Source organism: Zootoca vivipara, chromosome 16 (assembly GCF_963506605.1).
Source record: "Zootoca vivipara chromosome 16, rZooViv1.1, whole genome shotgun sequence".
NCBI lineage: Eukaryota > Metazoa > Chordata > Lepidosauria > Squamata > Lacertidae > Zootoca > Zootoca vivipara.
The window spans coordinates 2,980,120-3,003,489 of NC_083291.1; the positions used below are offsets into that span (position 1 = coordinate 2,980,120).

The 23,370-nt window shown below is 42.5% G+C and overlaps 1 protein-coding gene across 1 annotated transcript in view; it reads right to left on the reverse strand.

Moving 5' to 3' along the window:
• Positions 1-23,370, reverse strand: part of SH3GL2 (SH3 domain containing GRB2 like 2, endophilin A1) — an 88,724-nt gene that overhangs the window by 10,957 nt on the left and 54,397 nt on the right. Inside the window, exons 2-4 of the mRNA XM_035140911.2 lie at positions 11,075-11,143; positions 5,521-5,593; positions 47-190 (exon numbers count right to left, since the gene is read on the reverse strand). Of these exons, the coding sequence (XP_034996802.2) occupies positions 47-190; positions 5,521-5,593; positions 11,075-11,143 (286 nt within the window). The remainder of the gene's footprint in view (positions 1-46; positions 191-5,520; positions 5,594-11,074; positions 11,144-23,370) is intronic.

Genomic DNA, 23,370 nt, shown 5'->3' on the forward strand with positions numbered 1-23,370 from the left:
TAGCCAGAGGTATCTTACAGTGAGGATAAAAAAAGAATCGCATTACCAAAGTTGCACTCGTCTCCAAGTTCTTTTCCAAACTTCAGCATCGCATCTGCTAACAGGGCCTCCGCCTGTTGGTAACCTGGTCCTTTCTCCTGGCCTCTGATTTTGGACATGGTGTTGAGCATGTTGAGTCTAGCTCTGGAAGCTGCAAGCAAGCAAACCAGCTAATTAGCCCAAGAGAAGGTGACAACACAGGACCAAAGACAGAATAATAATTTTAAAATGAGTTCTCCCAGTGAGTGCTTCAGCCATGGTGAAACTCCATTTCTTCCAAGATTTGCCATTGAAAAGGCATGCATAGTGTGGGTTGTAATCCACTAGGAGCAGTCAAACACAACATTCCTTGTTTTCCTAGAGTTGGACATGCAAGGGGTTGTTTGGTCCAGCCAGTTGAAACTTCTCAGCTAGCAGAAGCACTGAGATTATTCCCCCATTATGGAGTAGATCCACATGTACATATTTGTAACTAAGTCTGCCTTCAGGAATCCAACTGTGAACTGATGTGAGTAAACTTCTTTTATTGACTTTAAGTAAGATTGTCGTCTCTTTATTCTTTTAAGAGGGATTAAAGGGAACTTGCCAGGAACATACAATTCAATGCTGAATTGTATGATACAGTGGTACCTTGGTTTACTAGAATAATCAGTTCCGGAGGTCTGGTTGTAAACTAAAACAGGTTGTAACCCAAGGCGCGCTTTCGCCAATGGGGCCTCCCAAAAAAATGGGCTGTAATCCCCCCAAAATGGGTTGTGATCCAAAAAAAGGGGCACGCACTTCTGGTTTGATGTAGTTGTAATCCAAAACGGTTGCATACCAAGGTACCACTGTAGTGAGAGGCTTACACAAGCCTGCAACCAGCTACCTGCTGTGCATGTTAAAAGGGGAATGTAAACTCTGCTAAGTAAAGAAACTTGCTAGTGCAAGTTAGGAAGGATATTAATAAACAATATATCTTCGCCTGCCTCCCTGAACATTCCCACACACAGCCAGCAGTAAATTTCCTCATGTTTCAGGTGCGCTAGCTAGCAATGGCTACTAACCACAATGGTTATGTTCTGTCTCCACTGTTTGAAGCAGCATACCTCTGAAGAGCAGTTGCTGGGAAACCCAAGTAGGGAGAGTTGCTCTTGAACTCAATTCCAGCTTGCATGTTTCCCGTAGGGATCTGATTGGCTACACTGAGAGCAGAATGTTGAATTTGATGGGCCACTGGCTGATCCATGTTCTTATGCTGTGGGAAAGTGTGAGTGCACCACAGGCAGACTGGATTGCCAGCAGTGCTCCTGCTGGTGCACCCACAAAGGCTCATCCTTGCTGCCGCCCCTCCCTACCCCTCCCTAGTTATGCTAGTGTCAGGAGGGCAGCTCTGCTCTACCACATGTGTTGCTACTGGAAAATAGGAGAGCGAGAGGAGATGGCCATCTTCAAATATCTCAAGGTTTATCACATGGAAGATGGAGCAAGCTTGTTTTCTCCTGCTCTGGAGGGTAGGACCTGAACCATCTGGCTTCAAGTTACAAGAAAGTAAGAGCTGTTCGACAATGGAACAATCTTAGAATCATAGAATCATAGAGTTGGAAGAGACCACAAGGGCCATCCAGTCCAACCCCCTGCGAAGGAGGAAACACCATCAAAGCATCCGGAATTATCTTCTGTAGAAGGTGGCGGACTCTCCTTCCTGGGAGGTTTTTAAGCAGAGGTTGGATGGTCATCTGTCATGGATGCTTCAGCGGAGATTCCTGCATTGCAGGGAGTTGGTCTAGAGGACCCTTGGGGTCCCTTCCAACTCTACAATTCTATGATTCTTCTTTTTTTATTTCTATTAAAGATTTTCCTCATTTACAAAAGCACATGTGTTGTCTCTTTCTTCAGGTTGTGTTTTCTACAGATCAGTTACATTTGTTGTGAGACACTGGTGTCATATGCAGTATAGGGATGGTAAGAAAAGAGGTGGAGACGGGAGAGAGGGGCGGTGGGGCGGTAAAGCTTGTGTTCTTTTACTTAGTGCATGTGTGGGGGTTTTGTGCCAGCGTCGCTTGGGTAGGTTCATCATCATCATCATCATCATTTTTTATTTGTATGCTGCATTTCCACAGCAAAAACAATGCTCAAGGCGGCTTACAATATGAAAAGATTTACATGACCACAAACATAGCAAAGTAGTCATAAAAACAAATAAAACACATTAAGAACTAAATAATAATAATAATAATAATAATAATAATAATAATAATTTATTATTTATACCCCGCCCATCTGGCTGGGCTTCCCCTGCCACTCTGGGCGGCTTCCAACAAACATTAAAATACATCAAATAACCAAACTGAACAATTTCCACACAAAAAATAAAGATACAAAAAGTTAATATCAGTAACAACAGCAAAAACTCCTATCCTAGACAGGTTCTCTTTCTATGATTCTTCTGCCTACATGGGTGACTTGGGCAGCAGGGAAGGAAGACAGCACTGTTTGTTTGCTTCCTTCTTTCCTCTAAAGCAGGCATCCCCAAACTCCGGCCCTCCAGATGTTTTGGACTACAATTCCCATCATCCCTGACCACTGGTCCTGTTAGCTAGGGATCATGGGAGTTGTAAGCCAAAACATCTGGAGGGCCGCAGTCTGGGGATGCCTGCTCTAAAGCTCTGTATCAAGTGAGCAGACTGCCTGCTTTCCCGCCCCACCCCCAATGCCTGGCAGCAGACAGTCGTAATGAGCTTAACCCACTCACTCTTTCTACATGGTTCCAAATAAGCTGTGGCTCAAGAGACTTTCTGAGTGCACAAAAGATCCTCATAGCACACCAGTAAAGAGAGGGGCACGGAGATGCGATTCCCTCCCTTAAAATATATGGCAGCTGCTACCGGGAAAGATATGAAGCCACACTCACATGGACTGTAAAGGGACCTGGAGTAATTTATGCACGCGCACAATTCCTCCATTGTGGATGCATGACGCATACATTATGTAGCTGGGTATCTGTCTCAGAGTACAAAACCTATCATAGGAAGCAAACCTCCTTATCTTGGTGACTCATCTATGGAAATGTGTTTTGGCTGTGGTGCCTCTGCAGCACAAATTGCTCAATAACACATAGTGTATGTATTGCAACTGAACCCACAAGATGGCAGGGAAAATCATTAGAATTCTGTTGCTCAGAGTGGGAAACAGAACATTATAATGATACCGGTGGAGTGCAGGATGGCAAGTAATGGTTTGCACCATTGCATTCTGCTGGTGCCGCTGCAAATCCTTTCCGGGCTCACTAAATACTTTCCAGTCCTCTTGAAACCTTGAGCCAGGGAACAACAAAACAGCGAAACTGTTGCACAACCCCACTTGCAGTCTTCAGATGCAGGCTGGATTGGAGATGGTGTCTATTTTCATAAAAGAAGTCTGTCCAAAACCAGACACTCCCAGTGACCCTGGCCCTTTCCACAGGTGCTTAATCTGACTGGAAGTCTGCACCATGAGAGATCCAGATTACACGAAGTGCCCATGTGCGTACACTGTATATGTGCACACGCCCCACTCAATGCGCAAACTAAATGCATGTTGGTAACAATGGAAAAGAACCAACATCACTTGCATAGCCAAGAAATATTTCAAAGTTTGATTTCCACCCATTCCATTTTTACCATACAAAACCAGATGTCAGCACCTTGCAAATAAGAAATATTTTTATTCAATGCACATCAAAGTTCTGGGTCGATGTGCTTAATATTTTCAACCTGTGGTTTGCCCTTTGAATCTAATGTGTTTTCAACAGGACGTCAGAGCTTCTTGCCTCATTTAGCAGCTGGCACAATTCAAGAGCTTTGACTGGAACAGAAGTGGGTGTATTCAGTAGCCTAGGGACACGATGCAGTTAGGCTTCACCTATAAGCACAGCTATTACGCACAGAATGACTCTGCAGACTATAACTAGTGAGACCATACTTTCTCAGGCTTCTTCCACCATGAAGGACAAAAACCATTACTTATTGTTGAGAAGTATTTCCCATCTTCTAAATGCATGTATATGATGAACACAACGTACAATCCACACACACACCAAGAAACCAGACTTGGCATTGTCTCCCTACCACATCTGCACATAGTGATAAACATGCAGTGAGAGATACAGGCAGACCAACAGCACATGCAAGACCCCAAATTCCACAGAGCCTAGGGCTTGCCAATCAGAAGGTCGGTGGTTCGAATCCCCGCGACGGGGTGAGCTCCCATTGCTCAGTCCCTGCTCCTGCCAACCTAGCAGTTCGAAAGCACGTCAAAGTGCAAGTAGATAAATAGGTACTGCTCTGGCGGGAAGGTAAACGGCGTTTCCGTGCGCTGCTCTGGTTCGCCAGAAGCGGCTTAGTCATGCTGGCCACATGACCCAGAAGCTGTACTCTGGCTCCCTCGGTCAATAAAGCGAGATGAGCACCGCAACCCCAGAGTCGTCCGTGACTGGACCTAATGGTCAGGGGTCCCTTTACCTTTACCTTTACTGTTGCGCTCATGACCAGCTTGCAGGCATTTGGTCTGCCATTGTGGGAACAGGAGGCTGGGTTAGACTGGCCATTGGCCTGATCCAGCAGGCTCTTCTTTTGTCTTTATGGCATGCTGAGAAGGTGGACAGGCGTTGACAGTCAGAGTGGGTAATGGCTTGGTTCCCAACATCCTCTCTCCTTATGGAACAGAATTTTGCTGACATGGCAGGACTCCACCACCTCCTCTGTAGCCCTCAAAATCCATCCCCAAGTCTTGGGGAACAGGAAGGCACTGGCACAAGGCACTTAAGGAGGAATAGAGGACTGACAAATATCAGGCTCCTCTTGTTCTACCTGAAGCACTTTCCACTCATACAAGAGCATCTTAAGAACTAAGGCAAAGGGGGTTCAGGATATGACAGTGTCGGGTGTCTCCAACTTTCATTTTCTTTTCACTGTACAATGGAGCCCTGAATGTTGAGATTCTGGTAAACATGAGGAAGTGAGACTTTGCTGAAAAGGGGAAAGCAGAACAGCCTTCTACAGTGGTACCTTGGTTTAAGTACACAATTGGTTCCGGAAGTCTGTACTTAACCTGAAGCGACCTTTCCCACTGAAAGTAATGGAAAGTGGATTAAGTCGTTCCAGACAGGTCCGCGGAGTACTTCAACTGAAAGTACTCAAACCGAAGTGTACTTAAACCGAAGTATGACTGTATGTAGACTAGGATGTTCCTTGCAATGATGTACATTCGAGAAGTATGGCAACAAAGGCTAGTGAATTCCTCACCTTAGCTTCAGTGTCCATGCATCAGCTTTCCTCATTGTAATGACAAAGCTCTTAAAACCATCTATATACATCATACTTTGACAGAGAATATCTCTCCTACACCTCATTTCTTACTCTGTTGTTGTTTTTCGATAAAAGCCCATCTGAAGCAGCATTGGAATAAAGTGAGTGAGCTCTTAATCAACATGCACTCTGATTCCTAGAGAAGCACAATTACCTGGGTTAGGTTGAAGGTATTCTGTTGTCTTGGCCATTATTTCCATCACAGCCCTGCTGGTGACATCCACTTTCTGGAAGAAGAAGAAGAAGAAGAAGAAGAAGAAGAAGAAGAAGAAGAAGAAGAAGAAGAAGAAGAAGAAGAAGAAGAAGAAGAAGAAGAAGAAGAAGAAGAAGAAATAAAAGGGAGAGAAGAAACACCCAATGAGGATGGATAATCCAATACTTTTTTGTTTTCTGTACTTATTCTTCCATCATTCTTTGTTATATGTGGTAGATGACACAAATGTGCTGGTTGTGTCAATAGCAACTACACATTAACAGACCCAAGACACTGCTGTTCTCCCCTAAAACGTTACTGGGTATGTGGCAAAATCCTATACCTGCCATGATAGAAAATCTATAATGCTGCAGACTGCCTCATGCAACAGCCTCCTTAATGAGCCAGAACAGGTACAGAAACCTTGAAGAGACTATAGCAACCATTGGTTCTGATAGCCACTACAGACACCTGGCACAGGTGAGCCCGCTTGCAGATCTCACCTGGCCCCAGTTTCTGGGAGGGCGAGAGCTGCTACTCACTCATCCTCTGGCAGTACCTTGCTTTTTCTTGCAGAGAAGCTCAAGGAAGTCACTCCCTGACTGTTTTCCTTCCTTGTTCTCTCTTTTGTTGCCATCTCCTGCCTGCAGTTGGGAAGGAGAAGAGTAAGGAAAAGCAACCAATGTCAGACAGGACAAGAAAGGAAAACTGGGGAGCAATTGTCTACTTCCATCCTTAAAAATAAAAGCAAGGCACCTATTAGTTGGTTAGTGGGCAGCTGAAGTCCTTTACTCACTGAGAGTACACAGGAAGACAAGGGGGGTCTCCGACTGTGAGTCTCAGGCATCAAAGATGTCAAGACAGAATCATCTACAGGCTCTGTGAGGCTTCTGTGTATGTCATGCCTCACTGAGAGGTGAACATATGACTCAAGCCTTCCTCTCAGAGAAGCTTAGCCTCAATTCACATTCATTCATCCAGTGCTTTATCAGTTGCACTGGCTCCCGGTGGAGTACAGGATCAGGTTTAAGGTGCTGGTTTTGACCTTTAAAACTCTATGTGGCTTGGGACCCTCGTACCTACGGGACCGCCTCTCTTGGTATGCCCCACGGAGGACCTTAAGGTCCACAAACAACAATATTCTGGAGATCCCGAGCCATAAAATGGCTAGATTGGCCTCTACTAGAGCCAGGGCCTTTTCAGTACTGGCCCCAACTTGGTGGAACGCTCTTTCCCAGGAGACCAGGGCCCTGTGGGATTTGTTATCTTTCCGCAGGGCCTGCAAGACAGAGCTGTTCCGTCTGGCCTTTGGGTTAGACTCAGCCTGACCCCTGTGTTTTCCTCCCTCATGGCTTGGATTTATGGACTACTTGAAATGAGGCTGCATTTTAAATTTTAATACTGTATTTTAATCTGTATTTTAATTAATTGTTTTTATGTTTTATTGTAATTCTGTTGGTGTAAGCCGCCCTGAGCCCGGTTTTTGACTGGGGAGGGCGGGGTATAAATAAAAACTTATTATTATTATTATTATTATTATTATTATTATTATTATTATTAAGCTATTACCAGTTTTCTGGGCTCTGGATATTCTCAATATTCCACTCTGAATATTCTACAGCGTATCTCCTAAAATGGAACCATTACTGTAAACATTGCTATAGCAGGGAAACTGAGTCACATTTTGAAGCAGGGGGAGAGTCCTGGAGATTATTCAGCCCCATTCACTGGTATTAAAACACTTGATTAAGTGAATAAGGTTCAATGTGAAGACATTGAAGACATGTGGCACCTTGAGGTGAAGGACAAAATGGTATCCCTTCGCCATTCCACAAATGGAAGCTGATCAGACCTGCAGTGGAATCTTACTTGGAAGCATGGGCAATGAGACAGTGACTCCACAGCACCCATAAGGAGGAGACTGGCTTAGAGGCTGCAGAGCAGGTCGGGCGGCACACACAAAAACTCTGTCTTCCAGCACCTCTGCCTAACTGTTGCATGAGGTGGCCACATCACTCTGCAGAACAGTAGGACCGGCCGTGCTCCCAAACCCAGCAGAACACGGCCAACTTATCAATGGCTTATGCAGAAACCTGAAAATAGTCCTCTTACACTTATTCAGCTACCATCCTTGACCAAATATCTACCCCATTCTTTTCATGTACATCTGCATTGTTATGTACACAACAGATACCTGCTTCTATTGTTAATCTCCTTTTCGTGCCCTCATTTCATTTGTTCACCCACCTGCTTTGTTGTTTATACGACAGTAAGCGCTTTGAGGGCTGGGGAATAATTAAAGTTTATTATGTGTCATTACAATGCTTAGCACAGTGAAGTACTGGCCTAATTGAGGTCTCAGAGCAACATAAAATCAAAAGGCTAGAATAATAAAGGCAGTGAAGGAAGTCTAGGAAGTATCAGATCGAATAGCACCAGGTCTGAAATGCAGATTCTTGAATGCAATGGCGTTTCCATTGATTTATCGCAATTATATCCTGTCCTCCTTCTGCACAGCTCAGAGCGGTCTGCATGTGGTTCTCTGTCACCCATTTTATCCTTACAACAATAACTGATCCCAGGTTCATGGCTGAGTGGAGAATTCTACCATACCGCATTAGCTCTACAAAGAATGAATGGGAACAAAGAGGCAATTTTTGGGTTGCTGCATATTCTTGGCCACTTAACTGTTTCAATTAGGACAAGCACTGCCCTTAATTTAAGAAGTTCAACATTTTCAAAACAAAATAATTAATTTTTTTTCCTTCCAATAGCACCTTAGAGACCAACTATGTCTGTCACTGGTATGAGCTTTCATGTGCATGCACACTTCTTCATTTTCAACATTACTATGAAGCTTCCCAATGGGGCCTTTCCTCCCAATTCAAGGAGCAATTTCCAACAGGAGCACAGCAGGGGTGGAAAGGGTTAAACTCCTCTTCCCTGCCTGCTGAAATTCTGTCAATTATCAGTCATTTGTCCCTCCCCACCTGAAGCTGCTTTTTGCATTCTGAAAATGTGCGCAAGAGATGCAGGCATACATTTAACATCACATCTTTGGGCCTGGAGTAGTGGTTACATTTAGGGTTTTCAGAGCCTCCTCTGTTCTCTTCTGTTTTCAGAGCCTCCTCTGTTCTCTTCTGTCATACATGCAAATCTGTTATGTAGTTTTAAGGAAATAGGGTTTTTTTTAAAAACAAACTATCAAATATTTTCATTCTTTTTTTAAGTGGGACCCAGATGGAGAGATCCAGTACCTCACCAAGGGACATGAAATTATTCCTCTTCCACACCTCTCCCCGGAATATTATCCTTGCCTTCTGCCCCAGAATTTCCTCATATTGCTGCTGTGATGCTATCCTCCCACCATGCATGCTTTGAATGACTGGATGGGGCTAATGACAGGCCCTGGAAGCAGGTCTCCAAAATCACCACCGCAAGACACAGGCAAAACCCGCCTCCTAGTGATCACGAACAAGCAACCCTTTTATTAGGAACAGTTGGTGTCATTCTGCTAGAATAGTGGGACAGCCCCCTTGGTACAGCCCAAGTGCACCTGGCCTGCTTGTTCCTTTGCAGGAGTAAGCATGTATAGATGTCTCATTGCCTTGCCACTTCCTCCTCCCTTCCATGTTTCTGGCACAGGTGTTCATCAGAGCAAACATAGAGCTAGTAATCTTCCTCCACTGCAGTGAACACTCAACAGCCCACCAATCACTAAAATGGCATATAAATCTCCAAAGATTTTAGGTTATCATTCAATTCTCTGGCATTATTCATTTTCCCTACTTGGTCACGGGGCTTAAAGCACAAAGCAAAAGTAGATCAACACAAATTTCATTGGAAGGTAAATAAATGGACGCTGTTGAAGCTGCTGAAAATTGGACTCCAATCTAGATGTTGTCCTTTCACATCAAAAGTAGCACCCAGCCCTTTCAACGGGGCTCAGATCAGCATCATGTTGTGGGTGGGAATGTGTACCAAGAAGCATATTTACATTGGCAACTGGAATGAATATGAAGGAAAGACCAGAAGCCATGCAAAATATTCAACCTCTCCTGCCAGATTGGGGAACTGCTTTCTTAATCCTTTTATCCACCTGTGATATGGCGACATATGACAAGATAAAAGTAATCGTATCTTCCGAATTCAGTGGTAATAAGACACTGGGTGTCTTTTGCATACCTGATTCCCTACACAGTGTGCTAATTGTTTCATCATAACTAGGTCCAACATTTGATTAAAGCCATAAACGTCAATTAGCAGTAGGGGTTTAAAACCTCCATATATGCCCATTCATTTCAATGGTGCTTATCCCTAGGTAGGTACGAGATTTCTGCCTGAATTACTAGCAATGCAATCCTATGCATGCCTGTTCCGAGGTGAAGTCCTTTGGAATTCACTCTGGGGTTAACTCCCAGGTTAAGTAGGTCTTGGTTTTCCTCCTTGTAATGGTTGAAATCCACACTCACCAATGCAGCTCACTGGACCAAGCACAGTCTCTCAGTCTGACCTACCTCACAGGTTTGTTGTGAGGAGGTGGGAAAAATATGGGGGGGGTATAAATGTTATTAACAAAAAAAAAATGAAGTCAACTATCGTTCTGAAGAAAGAAGCAGTTGGTTTCCAGATGGAGCACGCACAATTCACAACAAGTACCATCTTAAAAGAGGCACCCTCCCCCGCTAAAATGGTGCCTGTCATTTGTGGCTTTGTAAAAGCTTGTACTTAAAACAAACTTTTCAAAAAATGAAATCTGCCCCTTGAAATCTGCTGCCAGTGCAATCAATTAATCAGAGGCACATTTTTTTTAAAAAAAAACATTCAAAAGGTTTTTAATCAATTGTTCCAAATGATTAATCAACTATACATTTTGGGCCTAATTGCAACGGTGCTTTAATATTTTTTTCCCAAGTAAAACAGGTCAGTGTCTGTGCATATGGTTTGGGCTACTTTAGATCTACACCCACAGGCCTGTTGATAAAGAGAGCTTCCTAAACATCACTTCAAACAGACATGAACCGGGATAAGCTTTGAACTGCAGCATTGCCATGCGAGCTTACTCTTCTGGCTCTCATGTCAAGAGAATTCTTTAGATTCCTTTTATGGTGAAGCATAAACCAGATTTCCTTTCCTCTCTCCAAATGATTTTAATTTCTCCTTGCGCATGCTCAAGCTCCCACAATGTGTGCACAGGTTTGTCCTACTTGGTGACCATATTACTCCTTACTTGCAAAGAGAGCATCAAAACCACATGGTCCTGCTGGGCTGGAAGCAGTAGCCTGCCTAGCAGCATTTTTTGTTTTGTGTTAAGTGAGAACACTTGCCGGAAAAAGATGTCATGGGAAATCTCCAAATGTTTCAACACCGCCCAGCCATACATGAAGAACCCTACATGAATTGAATTAGGATCTGCCCACCTGTTATTTTTTATTTCTTGGTTGAAAATAGAGAGAAGTAAATCAGGCATTGCTCAAATAATATGAAAGATGCAATAGCAGTCTTTCAGACTTACCCTTTCCATTTCCTTGAAATCCTCATCTAGCTTGGTTCCTTCTGCTCCACCAACCTTCTCACTCACTTTCTGCAGACAAAGAAAAGCAAAACAAGATAAATCCAGGTGAAACCGATAAGCCAAAAGGAGCTTTGATATGAGACTTTAATTCCCAGTTTAAACACATTACAAAACATGATAAAGGTAAAGGTAAAGGGACCCCTGACCATTAGGTCCAGTCGTGACCGACTCTGGGGCTGCGCGCTCATCTCGCATTATTGGCCGAGGGAGCCGGCGTATAGCTTCCAGGTCATGTGGCCAGCATGACAAAGCCACTTCTGGCAAACCAGAGCAGCACATGGAAACGCCGTTTACCTTCCCGTTGTAGCGGTACCTATTTATCTACTTGCATTTTGACGTGCTTTCGAACTGCTAGGTTGGCAGGAGCTGGGACCAAGCAACGGGAGCTCACCCCGTCACAGGGATTCGAACCGCCGACCTTCTGATCAGCAAGCCCTAGGCTCAGTGGTTTAACCACAGCGCCAAAGCATACTGACAGCCAGCCTAATAATAAAATAGTCATTATAACAGCAGTCCTCTTCCCCACACTTTCACAGGCCATAGATTATTTAATAGCCACAGGCCTGGGTAAAGAGGGGTGTTTTTGCCTGCCGCCTAAAGACATGTAATGATGGTGCCAGGCAAGCCTCTGTGGGGTGAGCATTCCACAATTGGGGAGCCACCACAGAAAAGGCCCCGTTTTCTTGTTGCCACCCTCCAAACCTCTCTGGGAGGGAGGGACAAAGCGAAGGGCCTCGGGTGAAAAGTGCAGGGTCCAGGTCAGTTCATATATGAGGAGGGATGATCCTTAAGGTATTGAGGTCCTAAGGCTAAGCCATGTAAGGCTTTATAGGTCCACAACAGCACTTTGAATTGCGCCTGGAAACTAACTGGCAGCCAGTACAGTTGTGCCAGGATTGGTGCCAGTGATTGTTCTTAAGCATCATGATTTTGTTTGCAAGCCAGAAATACACTTTTGTCACCATAAGGCTTAACAATCAACAGAGTCAGAATATCTTCCTGTAAAGGATTTATGCAAGGCAAGGAAAGAAGCATTCCGAGACAATAGCTTTAGAGGTTTCAAAAGGTATTCTATGCATGAAATCCACACTCACAATGGATTTCAAGGAAGATTTCCAAAGTGGGTGATAGTGTATACTGGGCTTCTTTTGACAATCTAATTATATCACTCGATGACATGGAGCTGGAACAGAATGGCTCTAAAAGCAGAGAGTCAAGGTGATCTGAATCAGCCCATTTTTGCTGAAGAAGTTGAGACTAAAGTTTTCAAAAACAAAACCAAACCCCCACACACCTTAAAATGGTAAATACTGAATAATGATGGTCTAACTTAAGAGCTTACGGACATTTTGCAGATATCTGAGTCCCTCATCTTTCACTTCTGTTTAATTCTATCCTGGACGGAAGTGTCGTTCCTGCTTCTTGGAAGCAATCCAGACACGTTGTTGTCCCCAAACCAGATGATGACCCTCAATCAATGAACTTGTACAGTCTGTTCACGTTGATAAATCATGATGTATAGATCTTTTTTGGCAGGAACGTTAAGTGAGAAAACCATTTTCTTGATAATGATGACTAACAAGATTTAATCAGTTCCTTCTGAAATGCATAAATAATGGTCTTTATGCCCATCCAGCAATTCAGTCAGGAGGGCATTGAATGTGGTCTATCATAGTGCCCCCAAACAAAACCCTAAATGATTCTAATCCAATTAGACATCTTCAAGCTTTTGAGCAGCTTGAATGGAACTTCCTTCTAAGATTACTAGATCCACAAGGCTTTAGAGACAGTTTGTTTTTAGCAGTTATTGCCCAGCTATATTCACCACAAGTCTGCCTGCACGGGGGAATAAATCAAGGGTGTTCACTATCTGCTATTCTTTCCAAAATAGTTATAGAAACATTTTCAGAATCAGGACGTACTAATCTAAAAGTGAGACATGTTACAGTCAATGGTAAATCTTGTTGGAGTTGATATGCTGCTTCCTTTCAGTAACCTGAGAGATGTCCTGCCAGAAACATACTGAATTGGCTACTGGCTTAGAGATTTATTTGCCAAGTCAGAAACATTGTGCCTAAGCATACAGTATCTCTTAAAACACAGAGAGAGCAACAGGAATGATCAAACCTTAAATTGCAGCTATAAATGTTTAGAACTGACTATTATGATTTGAAACAGCTGAAGAGGCAAAACTTTGACACCTCCCTCCCAATAAAACAAAATATTCAAATTTTGAAACCGTTAAAAATTTTTCTTGGTTACGAAAGATTGCAGTGCTTAAAATGATGGCTATTCCCATGTTTTCTTTCCTGTTTCAAGTGCTACCGGTTTAGTTTGCAGAATGCTTTGCACGTGGAAACTGAAAGTCAAGGTTAAGAGCAGGATTTAGCATCATTATAATGCTTCTCAGTCGAAACAACTATTTGCAATAGCTAGAAATGAAAAATTAAACCTGTGGGTGTCAATTCCAGCTACTTTCCCATGCCAATGAAATGGATTATATTTAACAATATACATAACCCTTCTCTGATTATTATTAATACTACTACTACTACTCAGCCTTGCCCCCTGACATGGACTCAGTGCAGGTTACAGATAAAATAACAACAGCTAAAAATGTAGGAAAAAATGCAATGATTAAAACAAAATCGTTTAAAAATGATTCTATTAAATCTCTGCCTCCCCCCATCTCTCTCTCTCTCTCTCTCTCTCTCTCTCTCTCTCTCTCTCTCTCTCTCTCTCTCTCTCTCTCTCACACACACACACACACACACACAAAATTATAATAAAAACCAGCATGGCACCAGCCCTTTCACTGAAAGCAGCCAGTCCCCCAAAGCCTGTTGGAATAAGAAGGTCTTCACCTCCCAGTGGAAGGACAGCAAGGAGGGAGCCAGTCTGGCTTCTCCAGGGAGAGAGTTCCAAAGTCTGGGAGCAGTCACCAAGAAGGCCCTGCCCCACATCCCTACCAAGCATGTCTGGGAGGGTGGAAAGGCTGAGAGAAGTGCCTCCAACAAACATCTAAGAACCTGGGCAAGTTCATAGGGGGGAATATGGTCTTTCAGATAGCTTGGACCTAAACCATAAAGGGCTTTATAAGTCATAACCAGTGCTTTGAATTGTGCCCGGAAACAGACCTGAATGGAGGATGGAGAGATCTCTGTTGTAGAAATGTCTGATTTTTGCACAGTTCGCATAAACCCTACTGTATAAAGGTAGGAGTTCCTCTATTGTTCCACCCCTTTTTGTGGTCTTTCTGACCAAAAAAGGTTTTCCCATCCCTGTACCATCCCATATCCATATTCATATGCACCCGTCCATTCAGCATCATGTGTTTCTCACTCTTGCAAAGAGAAATACAGAGAGAACAGTGTTAATCCTCTACACTAATGGGTGACATTTGTCACACAATTGCCTAGAATAATTTCTTATTGCTCGGGCTTTATCTCTCATATTGAAATTGAAAAGCTAAATGAGACCACCCGTCAGGTGACAAAAGCTCTGCTTGAAATAGGAGTGTGAGAAATTAAGATGCTGTGAAAATGGGTTATTACGGTCAGGGTTGGCTGGCTGGTGCTTGATGTTAAGCATAATAGTTGCATAAATATCTGGCTTTATTAAATGCCAATCCACATCTTCACTTTTCTTTGCCTGTTGCAAAGAAGAAGATGCCTTCAATTCCTCTCCAGTCCTGAAGAGCTGCCTTGCTAATATGTGGCAGATGGAGAGGAGGATTCTGTAGTTCTAGATACCAGCACCAGTTTCCCTGGGATGAATTTTTTATTTTTTAAAAAAATTCATCTTTATTCATTTTTCACATAAAAAGAAACCATACAAAAATACAAAAAGTAAAAAAACGGAAAAAACACAAAAAGAAAACAGAACAAGACAAAAACGCAGCGAAAAAGAAAAAAAGTTATCTAATAATCTTATATCATCATCATATCATTTGGACTCCCCCGGTTCCCCCCCATTGGTTCCCCATTTCCAAATCCTTATAAAACAGTTTTCACATAATACCAATTATTTTCCAATTAATTAAAATTTCCTCTCTAATTATCTCCTTTCAATTTTATCTATTAACTCAATTTTTTATATACATACATTCTAATTAAATAATTCCCCAACTTAAATTTTCATCAGAAAAGAATTCCCTTTTAATACTTCATTCTTCCCTCCTTCCCCCAGACCCAGGTAACCCAGAAAATCCAGCAAATTCCATAATTCATACCAGTGTCAGACTTTTCCAATCAATCCAGCCTTAAATCACATGAATAAACTGGGATGAATTTAAGGCTGTTTGGATCTGGAGTGTCCCATGTCTGAATAAACATAAACCTCGCGAGATAAATAAATAAAAAATTAAAAATTGTCCAGTAGCACCTTAAAGGTAAAGGTAAAGGGACCCCTGACTGTTAGGTCCAGTTGCGGACGACTCTGGGGTTTCAGCACTCATCTCACAGCTTCTTGTGGGCAGCACAGAGTAGGGGTTGTCTAGTAAGCATCTTTGCATCCCAAGTGGCAGAAAAATAGCTGCCCAGCCCCACTGCAACCGCCCCCAACTGACCAGCATCTTGTTCCCTCACTTTCCTGTGCTAACCAAGAACAAACCAGGCAAGAATCGTAACAGTTGGCAATCTACTAAAGGGAGAATAGGGGGGACAGGGAGAGAGAAGAGACAGGAGAAAATTCTGAAAACTAAATGTTCTTTATTAAACTTGGAGCACAGCCACAGTAACCAGCACTTGATCACATCAGTCCTGAAGCAACATCCTTGACAACTCCAGTGGTTTATTATTTATTTACTTATTTCAAACACTGTGTTGGTTTAAGTATCTCGACAACTAAAGAGGAGACCGATGAAGGGAGAGGCATTCCAAGGACTTTTAACACATGAAGGTGACTGTAACTAATCTATCGCTACTCCTATGACAAAAGAGGGGATCAAATGTAACGTGGTTTCAGCATCATCCTCTCACCCTAGTTAGAGTACCTGTCCTCAAAGAGCAGTTTAGGTGAACATTTTCATTCTTCTTTTAATAATTCCAGGATAGTGGGTAATTGCAAGCTGCTTTTTAAAAATAAATAGATACAGAAATCTGCTTTGTGTTTTGTAAAGATCTTAACTGCACATTCTCTTTCGAATAAATCAGGGTTCTCACATTTATTTGCTGCCTGCTTTTTTCAAGCCATTTCAAATGTTGTTGTTTTTTAAGTTGCCATTCTGGAATTTTTCACGTGTGCACCTTGAAAATGTAAAAAATATATAATAATATTTATTAAATTTTCTCTATTTTAAATAGAATCAAAATAAAATTTTATCATCACATACATCTTTGCTCAATGATCGACTCCCCCCTCCAATTCCCCAGCTTCCATAAATACTAACATTAATCTTTGTTGTTGTTTAGTAATTTAGTTGTGTCTGACTCTTTGTGACCGCATGGACCAGAGCACGCCAGGCACTCAGTTTGGTCAGACTCATGTTTGTAGCTTCGAGAACAGTGTCCAACCATCTCGTCCTCTGTCTTCCCCTTCTCCTAGTGCCCTCCATTCAGCTTAGCATTTCTCTATTACCCTATTTAGCTTCTTTCTATGCTTATAAATCAATTCAAATATTTGTAAAGAGGTATCTAATCACAACATTACAAAATATTTTAAATCAATCCTGCAAACGTTTTCAAATGTTTACAATGTTCCTTCATATATTGTAAGAATTTACTCCAGCCCTTTTCAAACAGTTCATCACACTGGTTTCGGATTTTCCCTGTCAGCTTCGCCAAATCTGCATATTCAGTCATCTTGGTCTACCATTCTTCCAATGCTGGAAGTTCCTTCTGCTGCCATTTCTGGGCTAAAAGCGTCCTCGCCACAGTGGTAGCATACATTAAATATATTTAAGTCCTTTTTGGGAATTTCATCTCCTGTTATACCCAATAGGAAAGCCTCTGGTTTTTTTGTTTTTTGTTTTACTAAAAGAGTTTTTAAATACCTTTTTCAATTCATTATATATCATATCCCAGCAGGCTTTAATCTTAGTACAAGTCCACCACATGCGATAGAAATTCCCTTCCTTTTCCTTATATTTCCAGCAAACCTTATCTTGGGTCCTATACACTGTAACAAGTTTAGGCAGTGTCAAATACCACCTATAGATCATCTTCATTAAATTTTCCTTAAGTGCCATACATGCAGTAAAATTAATAGTTTTTGTCCATAATCTTTCCCACGTTTCTAATTGAATACTATAACCAGAAGTGAGAGCTGGACCATAAAGAAGGCTGATCGCCGAAAAATTGATGGCTTTGAATTCTGGTGCTGGAGGAGACTCTTGAGAGTCCCATGGACTGCTAGAAGATCAGACCTATCCATTCTGAAGGAAATCAGCACTGAGTGCTCCCTGGAAGGACAGATCGTGAAGCTGAGGCTCCAATACTGCAATACTCATGAGGCCACCTCATGAGAAGAGAAGACTCCCTGGAAAAGACCCTGATGCTGGGAAAGATTGAGGGCACAAGGAGAAGAGGACGACAGAGGATGAGACGGTTGGACAGTGTTCTCGAAGCTACAAACATGAGTTTGACCAAACTGCGGGAGGCAGTGGAAGACAGGAGTGCCTGGCGTGCTATGGTCCGTGGGGTCACAAAGAGTTGGACATGACTAAATGAATAAACAACAACAAGTATAACCAAAATCTTTAGCTCATTTAATCATAACCGTCTTAACTTCTTCATCTTTAGTATGCCATTCTAACAATAGTTTGTACATTTTAACGCGGCAATAATGCCATACACCATGCAGGTACACCCGCAAAAAGAAAAAAGAAAACAAGAAAACAAACCAGGATGAACTATGATTCCCTGTTATTGCAAGTGCCATGACATTTCCAAGACAGCTATCAAGTAATGTAGGAAACAGGCTGCTGCACAATAAGTCTTACTTGAGCACCCCATCGCCACCAATAACTAAAGAAATTGGAAACTTCTTATCTGCTCTAGATCTGGAGGAGCTTGTGATTTTCCACCACCACAGCCAGCACAGATCCACACCAAACATGTAAAGCAGATCCAATGCACATTTCATAGAATCATAGAGGTGGAAGAGACCACAAGGGCCATCCAGTCCAACTCCCTGCCAAGCAGGAAACACCATCAAAGCATTCCTTACATACGGCCGTCAAGCCTCCACTTAAGACCTCCAAAGAAGGAGACTCCACCACACTCCTTGGCAGCAAATTCCACTGCCGAACAGCTCTTACTGTCAGGAAGTTCTTCCTAATGTTTAGGTGGAATCTTCTTTCTTGTAGTTTGAATCCATTGCTCCGTGACCGCTTCTCTGGAGCAGCAGAAAACAGCCCTTCTCCCTCCTCTATATGACATCTTTATATATTTGAACATGGCTATCATATCACCTTTTAATCTTCTCTTCTCCAGGCTAAACATACCCAGCTCCCTAAGCCATTCCTCAGACATCACTTTCCCCCAAGGAATCCTGGTAACTGTAGTTTCACTCTACAGAACTACCCTCACAGAGCTGCTCTGGAGGGTAGGATTCAAACCAATGGCTTGAAGTTATAATAAAAGAGATTATGACTACACTTCAGGAAGAACTTTCTGACAGTAAGAGACAGTGGAACGGTCTCCCTTGGGAAGTTGTGGACTTTCCTTCCTTGGCCATCTGTCATGGATACTTTTGTTGAGATTCCTGTATTGTCAGGGGTTGGACTAGATGACCCTCGGGGTCCCTTCCAACTCTACAATTCTATGATTCTATCATTATCAGCATTCTTGACAAACTACAGTTCCCAGGATTCTAAGGAGGAAGTCATATTTTAAACTGTGCCTTAGATGTGCTTCAAAGATGTGGTATAGATCGGCCCATACCCTCACAAATTAAGTTTCTCTGGTTCAAGACCCCCTGAAGTTAACGTTGGCCCCAAGGAATTTGAGGTTTGTCTCAATGGACACCCAGCAATAAAGAACATCCATTGTTTATCTTGTGAAGGTTTCCACTTTTAGGCCACGCAGAGGGCAAGTCTGATAAAGCGGCACGTAGGATAGGTGTGGGGAAGGGAACTTTTGGTCTTCGAGATGTTGTCAAATTGCAACTCTAACCATCACTGGCCAGTGGTCATGCTTCTGGGCTGATGTAATTCAGCAACATCTGGAAGACCCAAGTTCCCCTTGTTTGGAATTAGCATTTGATTTCTGGTGGTGATTGATTGATTGATTTCACTTCTAAAATAAGATTCCTTCTCGCCTTGCTCAGCAGTTCAAGGCTGCACGATCTAGTACATCCCTGTGACTCAGGCAGCAAAGAACAAGAGCGAAGGATCAGAGCCGTAGCCGGTACCTCGTTTGGCAGCCACGGCCCTGCTGCATATTCATCCAGCCCATCGCTGCAGAGCCTCTCTCTGCTGCAATGCTATTGCATTCCATCTAAAAGCTACACATCCACCGGGGACCAAAAGAGGCAACGTCTGCGTGGGAGGACAGAAAGAGCAGCGGCGCGATACAAGCAGATCTGCCGTGCACAAGGGCAGCAACGCCGCAGGACAAATGATGTCAGCCAGGGACACAGGGCACGTCCTAAAAGTAAATCAATGTTGCTAATTTCAGGGAGAAGAGATTTGCATAGCGTAGCATAATGCCAAGTCAGCAACAGTTCAAGTGATAACTCAGAAAGGGAACGTTCTGAATAACAATGCTGCTTCGTTTTCATTATGGAAGTATTTGTGCAATTGCTTTATGCGGATTTTAGGAGCAGCTTTTGTTTTGTCGTCCCCGTCCCCCCCCCCCCCTAAATTTCGGCTCAGCAAGCCGGCTTTAGCTCCCCTGATCATCTGGCTGACAAGTTATCACTTGCTCTCACCAGTTGGCAGCAGATATCCTGATATGTAGCTGAACTTAACCAGGACACGCCATTCCACGCATGCAAGCCCACTCTCTCCCCTGGGTATGAACTGCTGTGGAGGCTGGTCAAGTCATCTTAGGTGGTAAAGCTCACAGAGAATAGCCTGCGTCTTCAGCTATATTTCAGGGCTACAAGGCTTGGTGAGATCATTCTGAACATGTAGAACTTTTGGAATTTCTTGTTGCTGCTGTTTGCAATTAACGTAGATGAAGGTTTCTACATACAGGCTTCCAGGGGAAGGAGGAAGAGCAGACACAGCTTGCCACGCTCTCTGCTTTGATGTGACACTGCTGGCTACAAAAATGCACATATTTAGTTAAGCAATCACAGTAATACATGTGTGGCCTCATTGTAACACCTTTGAGGAAAGGCAATTGCCTCTCTGTCCTTTTACGAAACAATGTTTTCAAAAAAAAAATTCCTTCCAGTAGCACCTTAGAGACCAACTAAGTTTGTTATTGGTATGAGCTTTCATGAAGTGTCCATGCACACAAAAGCTCATAACAATAACAAACTTAGTTGGTTTCTAAGGTGCTACTGGAAGGATTTTTTAAATTTTTAAATTTTGTTTCGACTACGGCAGAACCCAGACCAACACGGCTACCTACTGGTCTTTTTTCGAATAACTGAGATCTACCACCTGCATTTAGGCTCTCACCTGGGTTACACATCATGAATTTAAGCATCATTATTCCCCCCGCCCCGAATCTTGGGAATGGTAGTTTGTTAAGGGTGCTAGAAATTGTAGTTTTGTGATGAGCTGGATTCCTGGGAACGGGGAATATGCTTTAAATGCATGGAGTGTACACAGTCTTACTATTTAAAAGGGAGGCTGTATTTTATTCTGAAACAGGCACATAAAATTAGGTTGTGCATTATCTCCAAGCATCTTCAGGGAGAGAGCATGTCTAGGAAATACAATAGATTAACTGCTCAAGGGCAGAACCGAACAGGAGAGCACTTGAAGCCACTGCAGATTGCATAAGGTGTTCCAGAATAGCCTCTTTGTTTCTCTGTCTGTTTGTCCGTCTGTCTGTCTGTCTGTTTTAGTTAGTAGTTGCAGTCAACTATTCTATCCTGGTAGGTAGCTGGAGAATCCTTTGGCCTTTACCTTAATATAGAGATACTCATTTTTTCATTCCTAGTATATTTAAAGCTACTGCAACAGCCCAGTCCTAGGATCCTAGCCTTCACATCTTTAAGGTAAATGACAGATTTTATTCCAGTCTTAAAGTCCATTGTCAGATCCTAGGTAGCTGCAGAATCAACACACACAGATCATTTATAAGCAGCAAATACACAGGATCCTCTCGCCACCTCCCCCAATACTGTGATGTGCCTTTGTTGTATTGCTGCAGAAATCGCTAGCATGAACTTCTCACTAATATGAACAATTTCAGCGCAGTACAGTATTCTAAACAAAGTTTTGTCTGCCTCTATCAAAGGCAGCCGAGAAGATTCAAAGTTATAATAGTTAATGCAAGGGGGCAGACAGATGGAATAAATGCATTTTAATTCATTTATCTTGCAACTCAATGTTATTTCTTTGCACACACAAAAACCCAATCAATCAACAAACCATGGGAAGCAGATAAACACCTTCCTTCAAATATCCCCAAGCTATCAGAATTATGCCGAGCACACACAGCATTCCAGCTTCGCCTTGAATCATGAGTCATTCCATCTCCATGTGCATAATGTTGGGTGGTTTTGTTTTTTGTTTTTCTAATGTGACATCTCAGCCTATCCAGAAGGATTGCTGACAAACCATTACACTAACCATCGTGAGTAGAAAAGATTCATCGTGCTCTGGCCAATATTTATTTGCTAGCGAAATGCCCATCATTACGGTATGACAGGCAGGTCATGTTCACTGATTTCAATGGGTCTACTCTAGACAAAACCTAGCTGAATACCATATATCATCATCAGAAAAACAATATATAGGCACAATGTAGGGGAAGGTTTGTGCAAATTAACATCATATATTCTATAAGTGATATTATCGCTGTGATTTTAGTTTATCCCATCTTCTTGATGAATGTTGCTATGTTCTTAACCAGATACTAACAATGTTCTGACTAGCCAATCTCGCAAGTATTTCCTGTTCCAAAGTCACGGGTGGGACCTGTTTGGTTAAGAGAAGCCCAAGCCTTCTATTAGCTCATGCTAATAGCTCCTGAAATTTGTCTGGGAATATTTTATAGCATTTCTTCCAATATTTAAAATTGTTAACCACCCTGGATACCTTGGGAGGGAGGTAATATAGAGATGTAATATATAAAGACATAAAAATGGAGCTTGTCATCCTATGGCCCTCCTATAATTCCCATCAGTCTCAGCCAGCATGGCCAATGGTCAGGAATGCTGGGAGTTATAGTTCAGCATGTGGAGATCCACAGCTTGGCTACAACTGGGTTAAAAACCAATAAGCTGCAACTGAAATAGATCCCACATTAATTTCTTAAGACGCAACCTGTGTTCTCTTTATCTACAATTCTCAGCTGCAGTTCTGGAATTTCATGTTTATCTGAGATAGACGGGAACTAAATACTGTTTGCTAATATCAACAAATCAGCCATCTTTATTTTATTCCTATTATAAAGGAATAAAACTCTACTGAGCCAAGGAGTTAGATAACTCTTTGCAGAATTGCTTTTGTGATTGAGAATTTTTTTTCAAGACCACATTTGGGAGATCCTTTAAATTGCAAGATAGATGATTAAAACGAGTTTGCATCCCACAGTTCATTTAATTTTATTCCAATACTAACTCTGTGTGATGCTTCTTTCCTAATAAGCCACAGCTCTACAAATTAAAGGTTTCATTTTTCTTGAGCAAGCTAGCTGTCTCAATGGCATCGTGCTTAATTCAGTACCCGTGACTAGCAAAGCTGTATCTACAGCTGGAACATTACAGCTGGGAAAACAGTATGTCTGGTGCTATGTTTCATCTGTGACCATTATTCATTTGGTTGATGCTTCCAAGGCAAATTAATTTGGTAAACGATGCCAACAATGGCATATATTGTGTTTGGAGTAACCATGCACCGTTGTGATTCCATTTCAGCCAAAATATGCAATGCAGTGTGAAACACAACACAGGATGCATTAACCCAAAGTTTGGAATTGTGTGCCCAATGTCTCCTTTCCCTTTGACTCTGCATTCTGAAAGTTGACCTCTGGATACCCTTGTTTACGTTTTGAGATGGATCGCCAGATGTCATGGGCTGGTTGGATTCAGTGGCAGGGACCAGCTGGGAAACCACCAAAGGAAGAAGGCTCAGAGCCCAGGGATTGGTGGTGTGCCAACAATAAGGGGTC